The following is a 19,712-nucleotide window of genomic DNA, read 5'->3' as shown; positions in this document are numbered from 1 at the left end:
CACTGGTAGCAGTGACCTATAGATTTAAATGGGACAAGTGTCTCTGAACAATACACACCCTAAGCTTCACCAGAGATAACCACAGGTAGGTGATCCTGCTCTGGCAGGGGTGGTGGACTTGATCTCTTGAGGTCCATTCCAACACCTAACAAGCTGTGATTATGGGATGATGTGGATCACAGGACCAAATATTTAAGATGTAGATTTGTATCTTCAACACTAAGTACAGAACAGTCATGTTCACAGGCAGATTTCAACATATTAATCCATACAGAGACAAAAATGCTAAATATTCAGCTATCCAACTTGTACAGGTAAGTTCAACTTGTGCCCTCTTTAAAACTCTCTGTCAGTCATTGGTTCAGATAACAATATATGTAAAATGCAGTCCAAGACTTTACATGTGCACATCTTACCCTAAAGCTTTTAACCCAACAGCAGCTCTGTCAGGTTAGGGCATTACTGGACAAAATGTTTGGAGAACGAACTGCTTTTTTATTAAAGAGGAGAGAGGTGTGTTGAGCAATGGAAATGGACCCAAACATTACACGTTCATAACAAGGCACCTAAGATTAACCCCTTTCCCCTCTTTAATTCTGGGGAAAGAGGGACTCTAAATAGGGGTTTATCTTTCAAGGCACTCTGTAGCACACAGAGAAGCTCCCAATTAGATGCTGCTTAATTTAAAAGGCTGTTGCTAAAGTCTTTCAATACATTTCTTTTTTGAGTTCACCCTTTGTTTATGCCTACCCTTTAATTAGAAGAAGGCAACAAATAGGCTGCATGAAAGCCAGGGGACAGGGGGAGGAGGGAATGATCCTGTCTTAAACAGCATCAAGCAGGTCAGTGCAAGTTAACATTTAACACTCAGATCACAAAGCCAGCAATGCACATGGCTTCAAGGTCAGGCAGCTGCTACAGACACATGGCCCCAGTGATACGCTCCCCTGCAGAGACCTTGTGCCTGCAAACTTCAAAAGCAGGAGAAGCCACAGCACATGGTAATGCACACACGGGGAATGAGAGAGAAAAGAACAACTTCAAAAGGGCAGGTGGCAAAACACATTTTTCCACGAGGGTTTGTTAGCTTACTTTCTGGTTTTCCTCTGAACCCAAATTAAAAGGGCTCTGATGGCTTTCCGCTGATCCTTCACTGTGACAGGCATCCTCTCCACGTTGGGAGTGCTGGGGTGGGATGTGTCTGACTCAGGACCACTGGGTCCAGAAGACAGACTGGAAGAGGAGGAGTTTCTGTTGAGGTTACCCGTCAGCTCCTTAATCTGTAATAAAAGGCAAAACACACCGTGCTCTGTTTTAACACCAGCTGCACAGAGAACTCAGTGCTGGTTTTCATACAGACTTCAAAGATAACAGCACCATAACTGAATTTTAAGAGGTAATTATAGACCTGTCAATTATAACCCTCAAGTTGTATTGCACAGACATGGCAGCCAGCAGCAGCCCAGCTGGCAACCCCAGAAAACAGAAAGGGCAAGCTAGCAGTTAAGGCTGAACTGAGCAAATTTGTATTAAACAAAAAGCAAAAAAACATGTAATTGAAAGAAAAGTTAGTTTAAGTAAAACTGTTCATTCTCTCCACAGGACTCACTTGACTGAAGTGTTTTTAGTCAGAAATGATGACCTGCAGCAGCCCTCCTGTCCTGGCCAGCATTAATATTTGGGTCCAAATTATCCACTCTGCTGCTTTTAGATACCCCATGCCCTCTGCTGCTGGGGTGACAGGTTCTGGTCACACCATCTCTGCCTTTGAGTCTGTCTGGCAAAACCAGTGTGGTGTATTCTTCAGCTTGAGGACCTCAGCCAGGAAGAGAAACCCCAGTGCAGCTTTGAGACAGAGATAATTTTTTAAATGTGTAGCCAGTTTAGAAATGAGCCCCAGGGAATGAAAGAGCCTCATGGTCTCATGAGAGCTGCAGAAACCCTCCTGCCACTTCTCCCCGTTCATTAGAATTTGGCATTGTCTAGAAGGCCATTTTCAAAATACATGTAGATTAGAGCAGTTTTAAACTAAGACTGGGACTAAAACAATTTCCAAGCTCAAATCAGTTTTATCAGTTCCGAGCCCTTCAAGATCTTTCATTTGGCCCTCTACATCAGTTGAGAATTTTTGCCCTGTCAGTTAAGTCTCTTGAGATTAGTGATTCAACATGGAATTTTCCACCACACTGGACCAAATTCAGGAAAGGTTATTATGAACAAACTGTGACCTGGAACTGAATCCAAGACATTGGTTCAGATCCAAGCAATCTGGAGCAGAACTCTGAGAAGGCACAGGAGAGAAAGGAAGGTAGTAATCTGAAGCTCTAGTTCTGGTCCAAGTCAAACAAGGGCTTAAATTGACTCCTATTTACACCAAAATAGGTCCAGTGAAGTAAAATGAAAGCAGCTGCACACATACAATTAGTGTATACTAAGAGGGAAATCCTCAGGTTTAGTATGCTTAATTATGTTCTTTAGGATTAAAAATCAATTTAAAAATCAGTATCCAGCTGGCATAGATTGACACCCTGAAGATTGTTCACTTATGTTTAAAGTATTCAAGTTTTATTACCTGAAAAAACAAGATTATATTCCATATTAGTCCAAGTACCAGAGAGGAATTTCCATCTGCTATTTCTGCTGCATCGATGCTGACAAGTTTTACCTGTAGAAGAGATCATAAATTCAGAGACAAATTCAAAGCAGCAAAGGTAAATGGAAAAAATGTACTGGCTTGAGCTGGGATTGATGCATCTGTCCCAGAAAACTTCTTCCACAGCCTGGCCAGCCAAAAAAGCAAGACTGGAATCTTTTGTTAAAGATAATTTGCCCTGATCACAATGACCTTTCTCGTGGAACTCTAATCTTGAGCCCACAGCACAGTCTGCAGAATTGAGCCCAGCTCTGAATCCTCAGGACCACAAATGTATTTCTTCCACACAAAAATGGAACAAAATGGTGCCCCCTCCAGTGGTTCCTATTCTTAAAAAGCAGAATGTTGATTATTGTACATAAATGTAAATCCCAGTAAGATTTGCTTACTTCTGTTTCACTATGCATCTCCTTTCTCCTGGCTATCACCTTACACAGCTTGTCTTAGGGTTCTAATTTAATCAGTTAGCAAAGGATAGGGTTGCCTAATCCAAGAAAATTCTAGACTTTCCCACACTGTGGCTTCATCCACCTGATAACACCAGGATGTTATTCTCTCAGACAATACAGGCCTGGCTTTGGCAAAGGTCATGGAAGAGGGAGGAAGCAAGGAAGCTGTCAGTACTGCACATGACACCCAGACTGAATTAAACCCATCATACAGCCCATTTGTCACTGAGAAATCCTGTACATGATGAAACACTTAGCTGTGCTTTACCAAGCTGCCCCAGCTCTACCCAGGCGTATGCTGACAGGTTCCAAGCACTGTGGTTTAATATCTAAGCCTGGAGCTCCAGGCAGCTGAGGCATTTTGCCAACACTTTTATCACCACCCTTCACTAACTGGTTTGGTCAAACTCAAAAAAGGAAGGCAAAATAACTCTTTATATAGTAGTTCACACAATAGTTTTCTTTCTCAGCAGGAAGACACCTCTAGCTGTCATATTTCAAGGCTCAGATATCTTGGTAGTTCCAAGGTATTTGGCATGGGAAATTTTTATCAATTAGTATTTTGAATAGTAGTTTCTCCAAAATGGCGAGCAAGTGGCATTTATCATTAGTCTGTTCTCAGTATCAGTTCTGTCCACTTGCTCCTGTTCATGTTCATGACAGCCCAGTAGAGGTGTGTGGCTATAAGATACTGGCTGTTTACTCTTCAAGAAAACAAGAAATCCATAGAAAAGTAGTAGGTGGTTGATCACCACTAATTAAAATGCCACTCATGTCCCAGGCTGCTCCTGCCTAGCCTTGTTCTTTGAGGTTCTAGGTTGTCCCCTAGAGAGGTCCTGGCAACAAGACATGCTTCAGCTGCAGCTCTGAAATGTGTTGATATCAACAGAGAGAGAAAAAAAACATCTGGCAGTGGGCCTTAGCTGAAAGCATCAAATCGGAAACTACAGAAACCTGAGAACTTAAAAATATTTCTTAGTGGTTGTATAGCAGCACATGTGGACATACACACATAGGGCCAGAGCTGTCCCTGCTAGGGGATTCTCCAAAAGCAGCCTGGAACACCAGGAAGTTACTGGACAACCTCTTGAGCTTTCACATCCTCTCCTGGGGAAAAAGGCAAAGGAGGTTAAACCTCCCACATCTACCAGGTTGTAAGGGATCCACTAAGGTCTCACATCAGGCTCATTCCTGCGGTGGGGTTGCAGTGACTCCTCTACGTGACTGGTACTACTGTAGCATCTCTGGAGCAAGAGCCAAGCTCATTGCAGGGAAGCAAGAAAGTGATATCAGCAGCTGTTGTGGCATTCCATGCAAGGCTGGGGTTTGCCCCTTCACACACACCAGATCACTTTTCACAACTGTAGGAAGTGATGTTGCAGTAGTGCAACATGTGCTGACTACGTGGGAGGTTATATCCTTACCAGGTTCTGACTTTTGGAATTATGCATTTATGTCATGTTGCCAGATCTCATTTTCTCTTGCCTTTGACTTGTGATCAGCTGATGTTGCAGTTTACCAGATGATCTGTAATACTGCAAGTATTTCTGATGGAAGGAAGGAAAGGTACCTACCTTCAGTGTAACTGAAGTAATGCCACTAAGACCCAGTTCATAAAGATTACTTGCATTTCCTTTTATTTTCTTTTAATATTGGGTTCCTGATCCTCTAATCCTATTGAACTTTTACATTATGAAATGAACAAATAATCCTTATTTTAGACTCTGTAGGTGTTCTCGTTAAGCATTTCATGTGACTTTTCAGCCTTGTGGCTAAGGTAAGTCACAGTGCCTTTAAAACAGTACAGTCCTCCTTTGTACATGCAGCACATCAGATTAGTTACAATTACAGCAATTAAATTTGGCAATATGCATCAAAAGAATATACTAAGTTGAAAATACTCACATTACTATCCTCCAAGAACTTAAGTGCTTTGGCTATGTTGTTCAAACGAAAAATACGATGGGTTGAAGACTTGTATTCATGCATCTAGACAAAAAAAAAGAACCACGGTGTTTTTAGAAAAGTTGGAATTATTCACTAACACTTACAAAACTTTAAAAACCCTACACAGAGGCAAAATAAAGCTAAGGAAATCTACCTATATAAAATTATTGCCATCTTTTCTGATCAGTAAAATGCTTCAGCTACATGATCTGCCCTTGCTGCAGCAAAACAGGGTTAGCAACCAGATTTCCTGCTCTCCAGATGTTATCACTCTATTGTACCTGCCATGCTGATGATCTATGTAAACACTTCCCAACCATTTTCAGTCACAGTTTCAAATTTACCTGAAAATCCACAATACTAGATTTTTCTTTTTCATTAATTAAATTAAAATATCCTAATTAGGAGGTATGAGCAGGATGGAGGTAGAAGCCTTCATTTTGGCAGAAAAGAAACAGGTTTGTTGCATGCCTGTCTCCCTGCAATTCCACTCTGGCACACTGGTTTTATCAGGTGTGCAGGTACACCTAACTTCCAGGACAAGAAGTCTGGCCAGCTGGCATTTCCATCTTCCTTGCACTTCTCCCTGATCTCCTAAGACATAGCCTAGGGATATAATTTCTCCTTCAATTCCTTTCCAGGTTGGTTGTCAATCCAATCTGTCTGAATGCACAAAGAGACACAGATGCTTCTGCTATAACTCCCCCAGACTGCAAAAATGTTAAAAAACAGGTGGCTCTGAGAGTGTGACCACAGTGGCTGTTCATGCTAGAGATGGTTCAGTCACTATAGAGAATCCTCAGGTGATTGCAAGTGCATCTGCAGCCGTGAGATGGCTGCTGACCAGATCTCTCCTCTTATCAAAGCGTATTACCCACACAGAGGAGGGTACTTTCTGACAGGACTGATGTAAAAAGAAAACATTAAAGTCAACTGTAATTGGTCATTTATATTAGTACTGGTATGAAGACCTTTATACATCTCTTACAAAGAAAGGAGGAGAAAAGGAGTCTGATAAGTGAAGCTCTGCCCTTCTGATTTAGATCATATCAGTAAGACTCATGAAACTTGAGCCAGGATATGAGAACTAAACTCGTAACTACACTAGCAGACCTATTAACTATCATAATGCTCTTAGACAAAATAGAATGTATGGATTTTAAAAAATAATACAGCAAATATATTTTTTCTTGGAAACGTCACTTGGTGATCTCCAAATAGAATATGTGAGCATTAATCCATCCAAACCTTAAAAATAAAGGAGGGGTAGGAACATTCACACTGATCACACACCATTTACACCTCATTGTTATGTACTGCCATGAAATCCAAATTACAACTCAAGGCACCAGTCTGTAACACAATGAAACCAAAACGAAGCTGCTGAAATACTTGTGACCATGTCCAAGACATGGGACCAAATTCTCCCTTATTCTTTGGATGTCCATACATTGTTGCTCACAACATACAGAGCTCTGTACCTGTGGAGGCTTTGCCCTCTTGTATACATACCAGCTTTTGTCCAGACAGGACTTCCAGTAGTGCCATCAAGATTTTGCCATCTTGTATATCAATAAACAAGTCTTTCACTTTCAGAGGAGGCTTGCACTGTGAAGAAAAGAAACCAGGTATCTTTTTTAAAGCAGTGCTGGTTGGTAAACCACCATAACTTCAGAGATTAAGAAGGAGAATTTTATAAGACAAAGTCAGTAGAAATAAAACTTAGCCTGCAGGAAGGAAGAGCTGAGTATTCTTCACATCAATGGCAATTATGTCCTAGGAGTGTTCGAGGTAAAACTGAGATATGGTACTCATGTAACTGAGATCAGACAAGGCCTTATTCCAGATTTCCCATAACAGAATTTCACCCTAAAGCCTCTGCCTAGGAAACAACCACCCAAGGGTTAGGTGCTGATCCCTCAGACTAACACAAGTCCAGCAGAAGCAAATCCCACTTCATGATGAAATAAGGCTGTGACCCAGCCAGCCTCATTGTCCTGTCTCCTCTGCTGAGTTTCTAGTTGTTCCACTCCACATTCCTGTATTTTCCTAGTACTTTAAATAGCAGCTTTTTGTATCACGTCTCTCTTCTAAGTTAACTCCTGCAAAGGGATCCATCTCCTCACTTCTCTGAGGTCTCTGATGATGTGCAAGGCACACAGCCAAGTCAGCTCAGCCCTCAGGGGTAGTCTCAGCTGCAGCAATTACACTCTGTTCAGGTGTCACTCACTCACACTCTCCAAAGAGGCCATCTCCTTATCTCTGGCCAGGCAACACACTACGGCTCCATTAAGTGCTGCTTCTGGCAAACCGGGACAAGGCATTCTCATTTCTAGTCTTTAATCTAAACAAGGGTACTAAACAATGCTCCACACTTCAAGGAAATGAAGTATCTTTCATTACAAAATAAAATAACCTATCTGAAAGTCTCAAACCCAAACATTTTTATTCTTTCAGCACTTCAGAACAACCAGAACTTGGAAGATACAGACTACACCCAATTATCTCATGAAAAGCAGAGTCAGCTCCTCTCAAAAGATGGCCCAAGTGGGATGGTCTGTTCCAAAAGGGGACACAACATATTGTAAGTTTCCTCAAGAAGTACAAGAAAGAAGACTTCACTGATGTCTTTAAAAGAAAAAAGCCATTCTGTAAGTGCTTTGTTGAGAATAAAGGCAGAAAGGACCTTTCACAGTGGGTGTCCTTGGGGAACCACCTGTAATTAGAGAGAGCTTTAGCAAAGCTCTCATTATTTGCATGGGTATGTTTATTACACCACTTGCAGGAAAAACAATATAGCATCAGACTTCTGCTCTTTCTTCAGAAAATATTTTTCTTTGTTGAATCAGAGAGGAAAAAAATGTGTATGCGCTTCAGAAAAAAACAGTTCACTTCCCCAGAAAGTTTCTAAGACTTTGTATGCTTGGCATGGCAGAATTAACAGCATTTTACAGCCTTTTTCATGATCTAATTCCTTCTATAAATCAAAGACCTTCTCCACAGTCACATACTTGACAACCATTTTTGACAACTTCCAAAACTACAGTTAGTTTAAAGCCCTAGAGCATGATTCACAAAGGCATCACATAACACTGTCTTGGTTCTGAGAGACCTTTGGGAGCAATTGCTAGTCAAAACATTTCCAAGTAGTCTATTCTGATTTTCCAGTGAGATTTAAGAGGATGCCTTTATTCCTTCAGCAACACTCACTGCAGAGTAGTGGACTGAAGCAACTATATATGTAATGCCTTTCTTCTAAAACCCCTCTACCTTTCTATGCCTGAAATGTCCCAAGAACTTACAGGAGCTAAACTATGAGTTGCCCAAGCTTAGTCCCAGTCTTTACTTTATGAAATTAGCCATAGATACCAAAAGCACCATCAAGCTCAATCTCCAGTCCAAGTTAGGAGTCCACCTGAATGAGGAAGCTGGTCTCATTCCTTGATCTTGCACTAAGCATTGCTGCTGTCTCAGTGCTATTAAAAAATTTTTTTTCTCTGTTCTTTTGCTGTTTTTTCAACAGCAAAAAAATCATTCTCTGGATGGCAGACTTCTCAGGAGAATTAGTACATTCATACAAACAGTAAATCGGCTTTAATAGCTGTATTATGGTCTGAGTAAGAAACGGTTATGTCTTAAAAACTCTAAGTGATGTCCAAAAATTATTTCTCTAATATAAGCTGATGTGTAAAGTTCCTACCATCCAGCCCCCCCTACCCAACACGACTGACAAGGAATTAATGTTTCCCATCTGCAGATCTGGGATAAAGCCAGGTTCTGAAGAACACGGTTTTGGCCATGATGCCTCCAGTCTTTGACTTTCCGGTCCAGGGAAGAACACCTCAGAAGTCATCATCACCTCAGAGCAGCCTCAACCCCATATGATTTTATGTGGGTACATTCTATGAGAAATTTCTAGACCTATGGTAACAGTCAGTAGCAGAGAAGACTTAAATGCACCTCAAATGAGCCAAAGCCATCCAAGCATTTGTTGCACCTGAAAAGCAATTTTCCTTTACCCAGAAACATGCTCTCAGCTTTCCCTCATTCTCTTCCAAATGTCCACTTATGCACAGAAGTCAACTTTGTTTCCAAATTTTAACTACTTTAAAAGGAATTAAGTGCAATCTTTCTATGGCTGTGTCCTTGTATCTCAAAATCAAGAAGGCATATCAGTCTTACCTTTCCCAAATGTAGGTTTATCCATCTGGTAAATGTCCTCTTCTGTACATTTTCCCGTTCCACTAGAAATATCATAAAGAAAAAACAGTGCTTAAGTTTCCAGAAGAGGGAAAGCTGATAGAAAATGTCAAAACCTGATGCACAAAAAAAGTCAGTTCACAAAAGGCCTGTGAATAAAATAAATATATTCCAAAATGGGAGATACAATATCAAGCTAAGGTCTTTAATTCAACTTCTTTGCTCAGACACAAGCTATACACTTGCAGATGCATTCGAAAGGACATAGGAAGACAGCTCTCCAGTGATGTTAGCCTCTGAGCAGGCAGCTTGACCCTTCTATGTCAATTTATAGGTTTATTGCTCTCACACCCTCATGCAAATTGGGCTGGATTCCAATGTACTTACTTGCTTGCACAAGAAAACAGGGCCACATTAGCCAACAAAACAATTTTGTCTTCATCCTTTTTAATGGAAAAGCTTCATCAAATCTCACCTTCCCATTCTCCTAACTGGCACGTTTAAAACCAGAACTCCAAGTCCCTACACTGAAGAATTTTACATATACTGCAAAAAGAAGATGTGTGCTTGTTCCTTTTCAGAACTGCTGTATGCTAGGTGCTGTACAAATAGCTCTTGGGCCAGCTGATGAGTTTTTAATCACATCTGCCATTTCCTAAATCCATTTCCCCAGTGAACTACAGCAAAAGTGCAAGAGGAATCATATTACTGCCCAACTTTCATTTATGTTCAAATATAAAAAGTAAGCTATATATTTAACATAAATTAAGTGGATTGACAAAGTAATATTTCATTGTAGAGACAATTATTCTCAAGTGGTTCTCAAATTTCATTTGAATTAAGGAAATCTTACAATTTATGAACAAAAACATTAAAACTAGTCACATGCTGTATTTCAGTTTACTCATAGAGAATATCAAATATATTTTAAGACTATTTTGTGTTTCTTCAGCCCTACAAAAATAGCTAACCTGTCCAACTGGGAAATCACATTGTGTAAAAGTCTGGTTTATTTTTATTGGTCAGACTAATTATAGGCTAAGTAGTAGCTTCTGTAAATCAAATTTTAATATTGTTCTTTTTGATCATTTTAAGTGAAGGGTCAGCAACCTCTAATCACATGTATAATTGTTTTCCTTAATTTGATATATTGGAAAAGAGCTTTCAGCATGAATTACATGTCACTGATGGCCACGCGAGCCTTTTAAGTCCTCATATTCCTGTAAAGCCTGATTTTATGCAAGATTGTTTAAAAAAAGTCATTACCCCCTAAGTGCTTTAGAAAACAAGGACAATGCCAAACTAATTATTGCTGTTGGCTTTTCCTTTATAATACTGTAGAAGAACACACAGATTTGAAACAGCTTTCTACAAATGAAACTGTAAATTATATTAGGGTTCCAGAGTATCTGTAAAAAAAAAAAAAAACACAACCCAGCATTTACTGCCTACAAATCCAAAAGTGTAATAAACTAAGAGATCTGTCACAAGTAGGCTGGCTATGCAGACCTCTGGTGTCAACCAGCATGGAAGAAGAAACACAGAATGGTACAGAGAAACAATATTAATGTTTCCTGATGTCACCAGAACCTTGGTTTCAGGTACTGTTTTTACCAGCTGTATTGGCAATCTTAATTTTCAGGGCAAATAAAGATGCAAAAGAGAGCTGTGTTTATTTACAGATCATCCATAAAACTGAGAACACACTGGCTCCTAATTTTGTTGCAGAAATTCTGCCACTGATGCAAATTAGCATTGCACATATGCCTGAAAGGATGAGCAGGCTGAGCTGGTATTACTGCTTCAGGAAGCTCACATATCCAAAAAATCCCAAACCCTGGCAGATTCAGGAAAGCACTTACACAGGTTTCTGACACTAATCAGTGAACATTCCTATAGCAAACAGCCTCCTTCCAGTAAGAGTGATGACACCAGAATGAACACTACTTGATTCTGTAATAGTCTAAACCAATAGTAACTGGATGGAGGTCAGTGAAGGAAACTTGCTTATGAAGTCCCTAAGGCAGGCAGCAAATGCAGTCAATATGCTTGGTGGTAGATTTAAAGGGTAAAGTTCAGAACACAGCAAGCAAGGTACTTTCTGGTGTGTGCCTTTAACTGGAAGTCTTCTCAAGCTTTGTGGACCTCCCAGACCTCCCAGTACAGCCCCTCTTCTCCACAACCTTTTCATTTGAAATGATTGTAGAGACTCCATAAATTTTATACAGTTTCTATAAATTAGATAGAATCTTTTTTTCTCCCTCACACCTACTATTGTATAAAAGTGAAGAAAATCATACAAGTCAAGAGTTCCTGCATTGATGAATATAGTTTAATAAAACCACACTGGGTTTACGGGGCATCAAGAGAGCAATAACACCATTATAAAATAATATTTGCACACACCATATGGTTGGCCTGCACACAAATCTTATGCTGGAAGAGAAGGATGCCTGCTATGAGGCATTGATTGAAAGATCAATGTTAAAAAGTAGTAAAAAGTTAGGAACTGCCAATTTGGTTCAGCTCAACTCAGTCCTGGACTTAAGAGAAAAATTATAGAGAGAAATATTAACTACTATACAGAAGTTGGGTCTTCCATACTTTTCCAATAAACTCAACTGCAAGATGCTTTCACAGTGAGGTCAAAGGTGTTGCAGAGGCACAGTAGTTATGTTAAAGTAAGGCACTGACAGGTATTAGTTGTAATAATTTACAAGGGAAGAAATCCTTAGAGAAGGGGAAGGTGCATTGTAAAACCCACGCAGTTTTCTGCCCCACAACTGTGCCCTAGATGACAGCAGAATCTGGCAGAATTTGGCTCAGCCACAGTATCTGCACCCTAGTCAGTTTTAAAATAAATATTCACAAAGATATATATTCTGGTTTATCAATTCTCATGGCAGAGGCAAGTAATTTGTCATAGAATAAATCCAAGCTAGTTTAAAAACCATTTGAGCAAATTCAAAGTAAGCTGGACAGGAGAGTTCAGCTACTTCCCTTTGTGGCACTATTTCCTTCCCTATCAGCCTAGAAATTCCTCAGGCATTTAACTGCTAATGCCATTTCTTCCTCCTTCAAATCTCCTTAAAGGTCACTACTGTTAAAATACCTACAAGAAACCAATCCCCTAACAGCCTCTACATTCAACAGTATATTGAAGATAACGAATATTTATTTGCTTTAAAATATTCTCTATTCTGTTGTTGTAGAACCAGTTATGAATAATCCTCTTAAGGCACACTACCACAGGGCTGGGCACATGAAGGAACTATGAAATGTGGAAGCTGATTTGAGTGGAACACTCATCACTGTGTAATTACACAGCTTCAGAAAACTGCTGGATTTGCATTTATGGATATTACACCTAAAGCAAAGCAGAAGGTCACTTAAATTTGTTTCCAAAGCTATCAGAAAGATATCATCAGCAGATGACATTAAAACCTTCACAACAGGCCAAGCTGGCTTTTAGACCCACTTATAACTTACCTTCAAGACATCTGAGAATCACAGAATGGCTGGGGCTGTAAGGGACCTTAAAGATCATCTGGTTCCAACCCCCCTGCATGGGCAGGGACACCTAACTTGTTAACACCATCTTGTTAACTACTGCTTTTATAACATGCACAAAAGCCAGCTTCCTCATTTCTACCACAGCCTAACTTAAGAAAAAAAAAACCAAAACACCATATGGTTCAGACACCTCAAGTTTTGGGAAATGCAAATTCTCTCCTTCCACCTTCTTCATGCCAAAACCCCAGCTCACACAGTGAAGCCATCAATCTGTCTCTAAAGAACACACATTGAACAATCTACTTTTGAATTACCAAAATCCCAGGCCACTAAATAAAATGAGAATTGGATTTTAAATTGGGATTCACTGTGTTCCTACTCTGACCCAGCCTATGTATTTCTGGTTACTATTCAGCATACTATCTAGTCGGAATACTGTTTTCTCTGCAAACCTAGTTCGTAAAGGAAGCTAGACTGATATCTTAGAAAATAGATTTTACCTAAAATTTCTTATTTGCTTGCCTGCAACGTTCCAAGCTTGTGCTATTACATCTCAAATGCTGAAGAGTGCATTTCCAGACATGAAAGCCCATGTTGTTTTTATTGATCATGAAGAGGCTGCAAGTAATACCATTAACTAAAGAGAATTTCTCAGGTTTTTTAATTAATTACTTGGTTTTATCTTTGCATTGACCCAGACTGATAGCACTGAGTAGCCGAGTTGAATTTTGCAGGTCAAACCAGCAAAAAGTGGGTGATGTTGGACTAGAATCTCCCTCAATAAGCTTCTTTATACAGCTGGGACACATGAATCCTAGCAGGTTGTTCTTACCTTTTTTGGCCTATATAGATGCAGGTAAATTGCATATACCATATGGGCAAATAAAGGCCCATTAGTTACAATGAGCAGTCAAACATTAGATACAGGATGTTGATGTTAGCTACAGGATATTGGCAGCTGTAAGGAAACACAGGAGACCTTTTACTGCTCAAACACAACATGATGGACAAAGTTCAGATGTAAAGACAAAAGACAGGGCACAAGCAAGCAACATATTCAACCTGGGAAGGGGGATAGCTAGTGACAGCAAAATAAATGGACAGTTCAAGATGAAATTTGTAAAGTAGGGCAGGGAAAAGTGCAATTAAACTTTCAACTTTTGCTTCTTTTCAATGCAGAGTCATATAAAACACACTGAACTATGAACTCTCAGAGAGTCAACCTCATATATTTTTACAAACACCCACAAAACACCTCACAACATAGGACAACATGTAGGAAACATTCCTCTCAAGTCTATATGGTGCAGTCCAGCTACACTGCTCAGTGAGTCCTCAGTATTTATGAGAAAATCTCAGTATTTGTAAAGCATGAATTTTAATGGCATCACCAATCATTTTATCCAAATTGGCCACAAAATGAATTTTATTAGCTTCTGAATTCCTAGGTATTGTATATTTTCCTTGTGCTTAAGAAACCCTCAAACAGCTTGGAAGAGTAATATAAATTTTCTTTTTGATCTATACAGGGGTTGAAGGCTTTGCTGTGTACCAAATGCCAGTTTGATATAACCTGGAGCACATGAAATATTAAATCTTAAAAAATCTGGTTTTCTAAAGGAAACATTAACTATACTATATAACATGGGATTGCTCTCAAGTTACCTCCTATGAAATAGAGTCTCTAAGTTGTGAAGTTAATTGTTTGTTGAAACTGACCCATTTATTAGGGTCTGTATTAAATTTCTACAGCAGGTGTTGAAAGCTTGAGGCTTTTTCATTCCATCTAAGTTGCAGAGTCTGAGTCTTGCTGGTTCAAAATTCTTTAACACTCAGAACCTGCAAACACGGCAGGCTTCCAGGCATTACATTTTCATTAGATGCAGCTAAACAGGTTTCTTTTGGAGTTCACCATCTGGTTATAGAAGAATATTTAGTGCTGCAAATGGCATATTAGGATACACTAGACAAACATACCAGGAGGAATATGTGATATCCAAAATTCTTAGGACTTCAGTTCTCACAGTGCCTGAGACAGATGTGCCTCTTACACGTCAGCATTAGAAAGATGAATTTACTTGGCTCTGGAAGAGAAATCCTACAGAAAAAATTATTATGAGAGCTGATCAAAATAGCTTCTAGTGAGAGGGATTTATTTTTCCCCCTCTTGAAAAGTAATCTGGTAGTGGCAGATGGTAAAGATTCCCGTCCCTTTACCCTTCCATCACAAAGGAAAAATTTGTGGTCTCATGACTTCTTTATACACATGGAAAATGTTATTGAACTGAGTAGCGAAATTTCTTATTTACATACCAGGAATTTTCTTATGAAACAAAACTTGACAACTTTCAAAAAGAGAAATACAATTATGTTCTGAAGACTCCAAATGAAACAAATACTGTTTACTGGGAAAGTTACTGGACTCAACAAAGTAGTAATTAGGATAAATTCAATGCCTTTGGAATTGATCCAGCAAATGGTTTTCAGACTGTGCACATCACCTCTTGTGGTTTAACATGCAGTACAAGGAGCATAATACCTCCTTCTGTTCCTGAAAATAAGCAGGATTTGGTACTACCAGCAGTGGCCATTAGGAACAATGCACTTTTACAGCACCTCGGCCCAAGAGTTGCTTCTAGCCCAGAGTTCACTGTGTTGCAATGTGGTTTGCTGATGGTCTTTAGAATCAATTCACCTCCTGGGACTGCTGATGTTTCCTGATGGTAGTTTGGTCCCCAGCTCTGCAGTAGGCAAATATCCAATCTTTGCTGCTGCCTGAACGTTGAACTCTGCTTTAAAGGACAATGCTTAACTCCAATTTCAACATCTTCTTGCACCTTTTCTATCTATTTGAGTATATCAGGGATGATTCTTTTCACTTGCTCAAAAATAAAATCAGGAGTACCCATCTGGAAATACCAAAACTGTAGTCACTGCATTCAGCCAGGTACCTGTTAGCCCTAATCTTCTTGTTAGAGAAATGGCTCTTGAACCAACTTCAGGGCAACATGGCTTTACCAGCACTAGCACAGCCCTTTCTCTCCCACTGACATGACCCTGTACCTACACCAATATCTGTACCTATGGCTGTATACCAGTCCTAACTGGAAATCTTGCTGTTCATCCTATAGCATCTAAAAAGAAGAAACAAACAACTCCCAGGAGCCATCCTACCTCAGCCATGTAAGGACTAGTCCCAAAGTCCACTCTGTTTCATCTCCACTGCTTTGCATTTACCCTTACTTGTGGCAAACCTAAAAAGCCTAGACTGTGAAACATCTCTTACTGGTGTTGGTTTTTCATCCCAGAGAGGAAAAAAATCTTTTTGATTGGTTAATTTTGTTGAGACATCAAAAGCTGAAGTGCAACAAGATGTTCTGCTTTACACGAGTTCTGACAACAGCGCTAAAGTCTGAATAATTTGAGATGAGCAAAGAAGCCCAACAAAACCCACACCATGTGTCAGGATTTCTTCTTGACATTCAGAGTCAGATGAAAACTTGTGTGTGCCCGTATTCCCACTGCTACCCATATTCATCAGTTAATGTTAATAAGCTGGTGGTTAACTGTAGTTTTATACATTTTAAAAAGTTTCAACTAAATTCATGAGCAGAAGAAAGAAACTGCAGGTGCAGGAGACTGGTAACACATCCATTTCCAAAAGAAGTCCTGGACAGCCTCCTGAGCATCTTTAGAGTAATTAGTCTTTAACACACAATTCAAACACTTACAGTTAGTAACCAGCACTTTCAAAGAATTACAGGATGGTAGAAGGGCTGAGAAGACAACTACCAGAGATGTATCATCTCCTCTGGAATTTGTCTTTTACCTGTGGGAAACTTGTACTTAGTAGTTTCATTTTCTAAAATCATGTAAGGAAAGGCAACCACAAACATGGTGTGATACAGAATTACCATGCAGAAGCCATGAAATGACAAAGAATTGCCTGTCGGGTTGTCTGCAGCTTCTGAATTTTTCTTTTCTGCTTTCCCCATTGTCCTCAAATAACTCAGGGACGTGACCCAGCCAGTATATAATCCAAACCAGGAAATGCTCCTGAAGCCTTCTAAACAGGACACCACAGAGATTCAGAAGAGGTTCAGAGGTAAAATTTAATCATGCATGTGCAGTACAGCAAAACCACTATTAAAAGCCAGAAAGACTGCATGGAGCACCCACACCTGCTGAGATGCTCAGGACAGGAAGGGGCCTCAGATGTGTCTCCCTAGTGAAAAATACACAGAATCACACTGCATTCTGCCTCTCTGCCATTTATCCATTCTTTTAATGTTTCTTACGAAAACCACTAAGCAGCACAGAAGAAAAAAAGTGAGGAGCATGGCAGTCAGATGAATATTAGAAACATGCAGAAATACAGGCAACACTAAGAGCAAAATATTGGAGATTTATAGAGATTAATAATAAGTAGCACAAAATCCTGTGGCTTTGGAGGAATAAGCAGATGCTTTGTTCATTGTGAGCCAGGCACGTGATCTGAAGTAGAGGATATGAGACCATTCCAAAGTGAGATCAAAAGCAAAAACACAACATGAGAGATAAGAGCTATGCTATAAGGTGCTGTGTCACAGGGCAAGGCAACTGCCAATCAAAAATGGCACAGCATAAGTTGCCAAGGTTAGAATAAAATAGCTAAAAGAAGCTGAACTATATACAGCAGAGGTCCTTTTACAGATACATTATAAACTGCAAGAGCCACTGCAGGAACCAGTGGCTACCCCTGAAGAGGTGCCATGTGTCTTAAATGACCTTCTAGGAGGTATGGTTCAAGAGAGCCACGCCTGCTTTTCTGATAAAAAAGTAATGGCCACAGAAAAATTCGTGGGCAGACCAAGGATGTCAAACTTCTGAGTGCTCAGCTAAGTCAACGACGTAGGCTTTCCACAAATCTCTGACCCTAACTCTGCCCCCCTCCAGCCCTAGCACAGGCTTTGTGTGCAGCACAGCAGAAAGCTGCATGCTGGTGAGCACTGCTTTATGTGGTACAGGTAACCATGACTTCAAAGAACTGGGTATTGTTCTAGGTCATGCTACCCAGTTGCCAAAAGAAATGATTTTGCTGAAGTCAGTAGCAGTCTTTCTTTTGCTCCAGGAAGCTTTGAAACCACACTATAATGTGTGAAGATCATTCAGAAACAGCATTGGCACAGCTTGTCTGTTAAGCAAAACTAGGTGTCAGACAGAATCTTGGATTTGGCTTGGATTGAGGCCCTAATAGTTTTCCAGAACATGGTAATGCAGCCCTCAAGTCAGTAACTGAATTTCTTGATGTAGTTTCAAATTTTAAGCTGTATACCTGAAGGGAGGTTTCGGCAAATCTGACAGGATGAAAACACAAGCAAACGTGTATTCTCTTCTTCTGAGGATCCAACACTAAAATAGTACCATTTTATGGCATTAAATCAATGCCATCGAAAGACCAGAGCACAATGAGCTCTGGAGACTGTATGTGTGTCTTCAACACTGACACTGTCATGACTCCTGACTGTCATTAAATAGTTAACTTTTAACTTCCAGGGAGGCAACCACCTTTCTACTTGTTTATTTTTTGCAATTCTTTCCCAAAATTCAAATGAGAACATGGCAGGAACCATGAAAAATCATTCTTTCTCCTTCATGGTCCACAGGGAATACCTACATGGAAGCAAAAGCAAACATAAAGGGATTTGGACTTAAGTGCCAAGCAAATATTTGTGTTATTTATGGACATTTCCAGAAACAACATTTAGCAGAGAGGCATTCCTCTCTGTACAGTATTACTCACAGCAAGACAACCTTCTTTCAAGAAAAACCCTGTTACTACCTAGCTATACTCCATCTTTGCACAGCATCTTCAACCCAATGAGTTCCGTGATCCTCCTTTTCAGATATTCACATCTTAGAGAATAAGACACAGCATTGTCTCTAATTACAAAGGAAAAAATGGGAGCACCAAGAACCTGAGAGAATAATTATAATACAAGTAACAGGCCCCTTTAATACACGCAGCGGTGCTCATATGGCATCACATCTTCCCAAAAAGCAAGCTTAAAAAAAAGCAAAACAAAACAAAAAAAAATCCAACAAAAAAAAACCTCAGGGAAAGAACACATATTTTGGTGTTTTGAACTGTGCTCAACATGCATAACAATCCTTCCTGAGATGGATTTCATAGATATGCTTCAAAATGGGACATAAGCCATTTTCTTTGCTGCTCTACTCAGAACAGTAATCAGATGTTCCACAGAAGGGCAGACCTTCAAATATATGTCACAGTCCATAGCACAAGAGCAATAAAAAGCACTTTGGAAAGACAGGGAGCTTCTGTCAGAGGGTCTGGTTTCTACAGCCCTTTGAATTAGCTCTCTACTTTTATTTTTATTTTAATGCCAATTAAAATGATTTTTCCTCAGCTTCCTAGTGCTCTTGGCTATTCCCCAAGACTATCAGCGAGCCGATGAGAAGGAACTGCTCAGCCACTGCAGTCTGCTTGTTGTGTCTGCAGCATTGCTCCATGCAGAAGCTTGATTTCACACACCCTTTCACCCAGCACAGACCCACAGTGCCACTAAGAGGCTTAGCAAACCCTTGGCCAGCACCGGAGAGGGCATCAGATAGTGTTCTGGCAGCACAACTGGCCTCCTGTGTACATCAACCTGAGCAGGCTTCTATGTGTAAACACTTTGGGAATAGCTCCCTCATCCCTGCCCCCCACATTGCTTCTAGTTAATGTGTGTTCCTCACATTTTTTATCCATTTGCCACATCAAACCATGAACGTTGAGCCAGGGGAATCACGCAGAGCATGAGGATTGACAGCATTCCTGCTTCTGTGGGAGTAAGAAGAGCTCTAATCAGCCAGCTCCCGTTCTGCCTCTCTGTCTGACTGTCACAGGCACAGCTGCCAGTTTCACCACAGAGAACTGCTGGGATGTGCTGGGTATGGTTAATAGG

At 40.1% G+C, this 19,712-nt stretch overlaps 1 protein-coding gene across 2 annotated transcripts in view; it reads right to left on the bottom strand.

Annotated features, from left to right (window-relative positions):
- CLMN (calmin) overlaps window positions 1-19,712 on the bottom strand; it is a 76,244-nt gene that overhangs the window by 16,480 nt on the left and 40,052 nt on the right. For both annotated transcript variants that reach the window (XM_071745687.1, XM_071745686.1), the window contains exons 2-6: window positions 9,232-9,293; window positions 6,562-6,657; window positions 5,008-5,091; window positions 2,573-2,665; window positions 1,093-1,280 (exon numbers count right to left, since the gene is read on the bottom strand). In XM_071745687.1, coding sequence (XP_071601788.1) covers window positions 1,093-1,280; window positions 2,573-2,665; window positions 5,008-5,091; window positions 6,562-6,657; window positions 9,232-9,293 — 523 coding nt within the window. The remainder of the gene's footprint in view (window positions 1-1,092; window positions 1,281-2,572; window positions 2,666-5,007; window positions 5,092-6,561; window positions 6,658-9,231; window positions 9,294-19,712) is intronic.

This window comes from Heliangelus exortis, chromosome 5 (assembly GCF_036169615.1).
Source record: "Heliangelus exortis chromosome 5, bHelExo1.hap1, whole genome shotgun sequence".
Taxonomy (NCBI): Eukaryota; Metazoa; Chordata; class Aves; order Apodiformes; family Trochilidae; genus Heliangelus; species Heliangelus exortis.
Note: the sequence above shows the minus strand (reverse complement) of the source record. Positions and strands in the feature narration are given on the sequence as shown.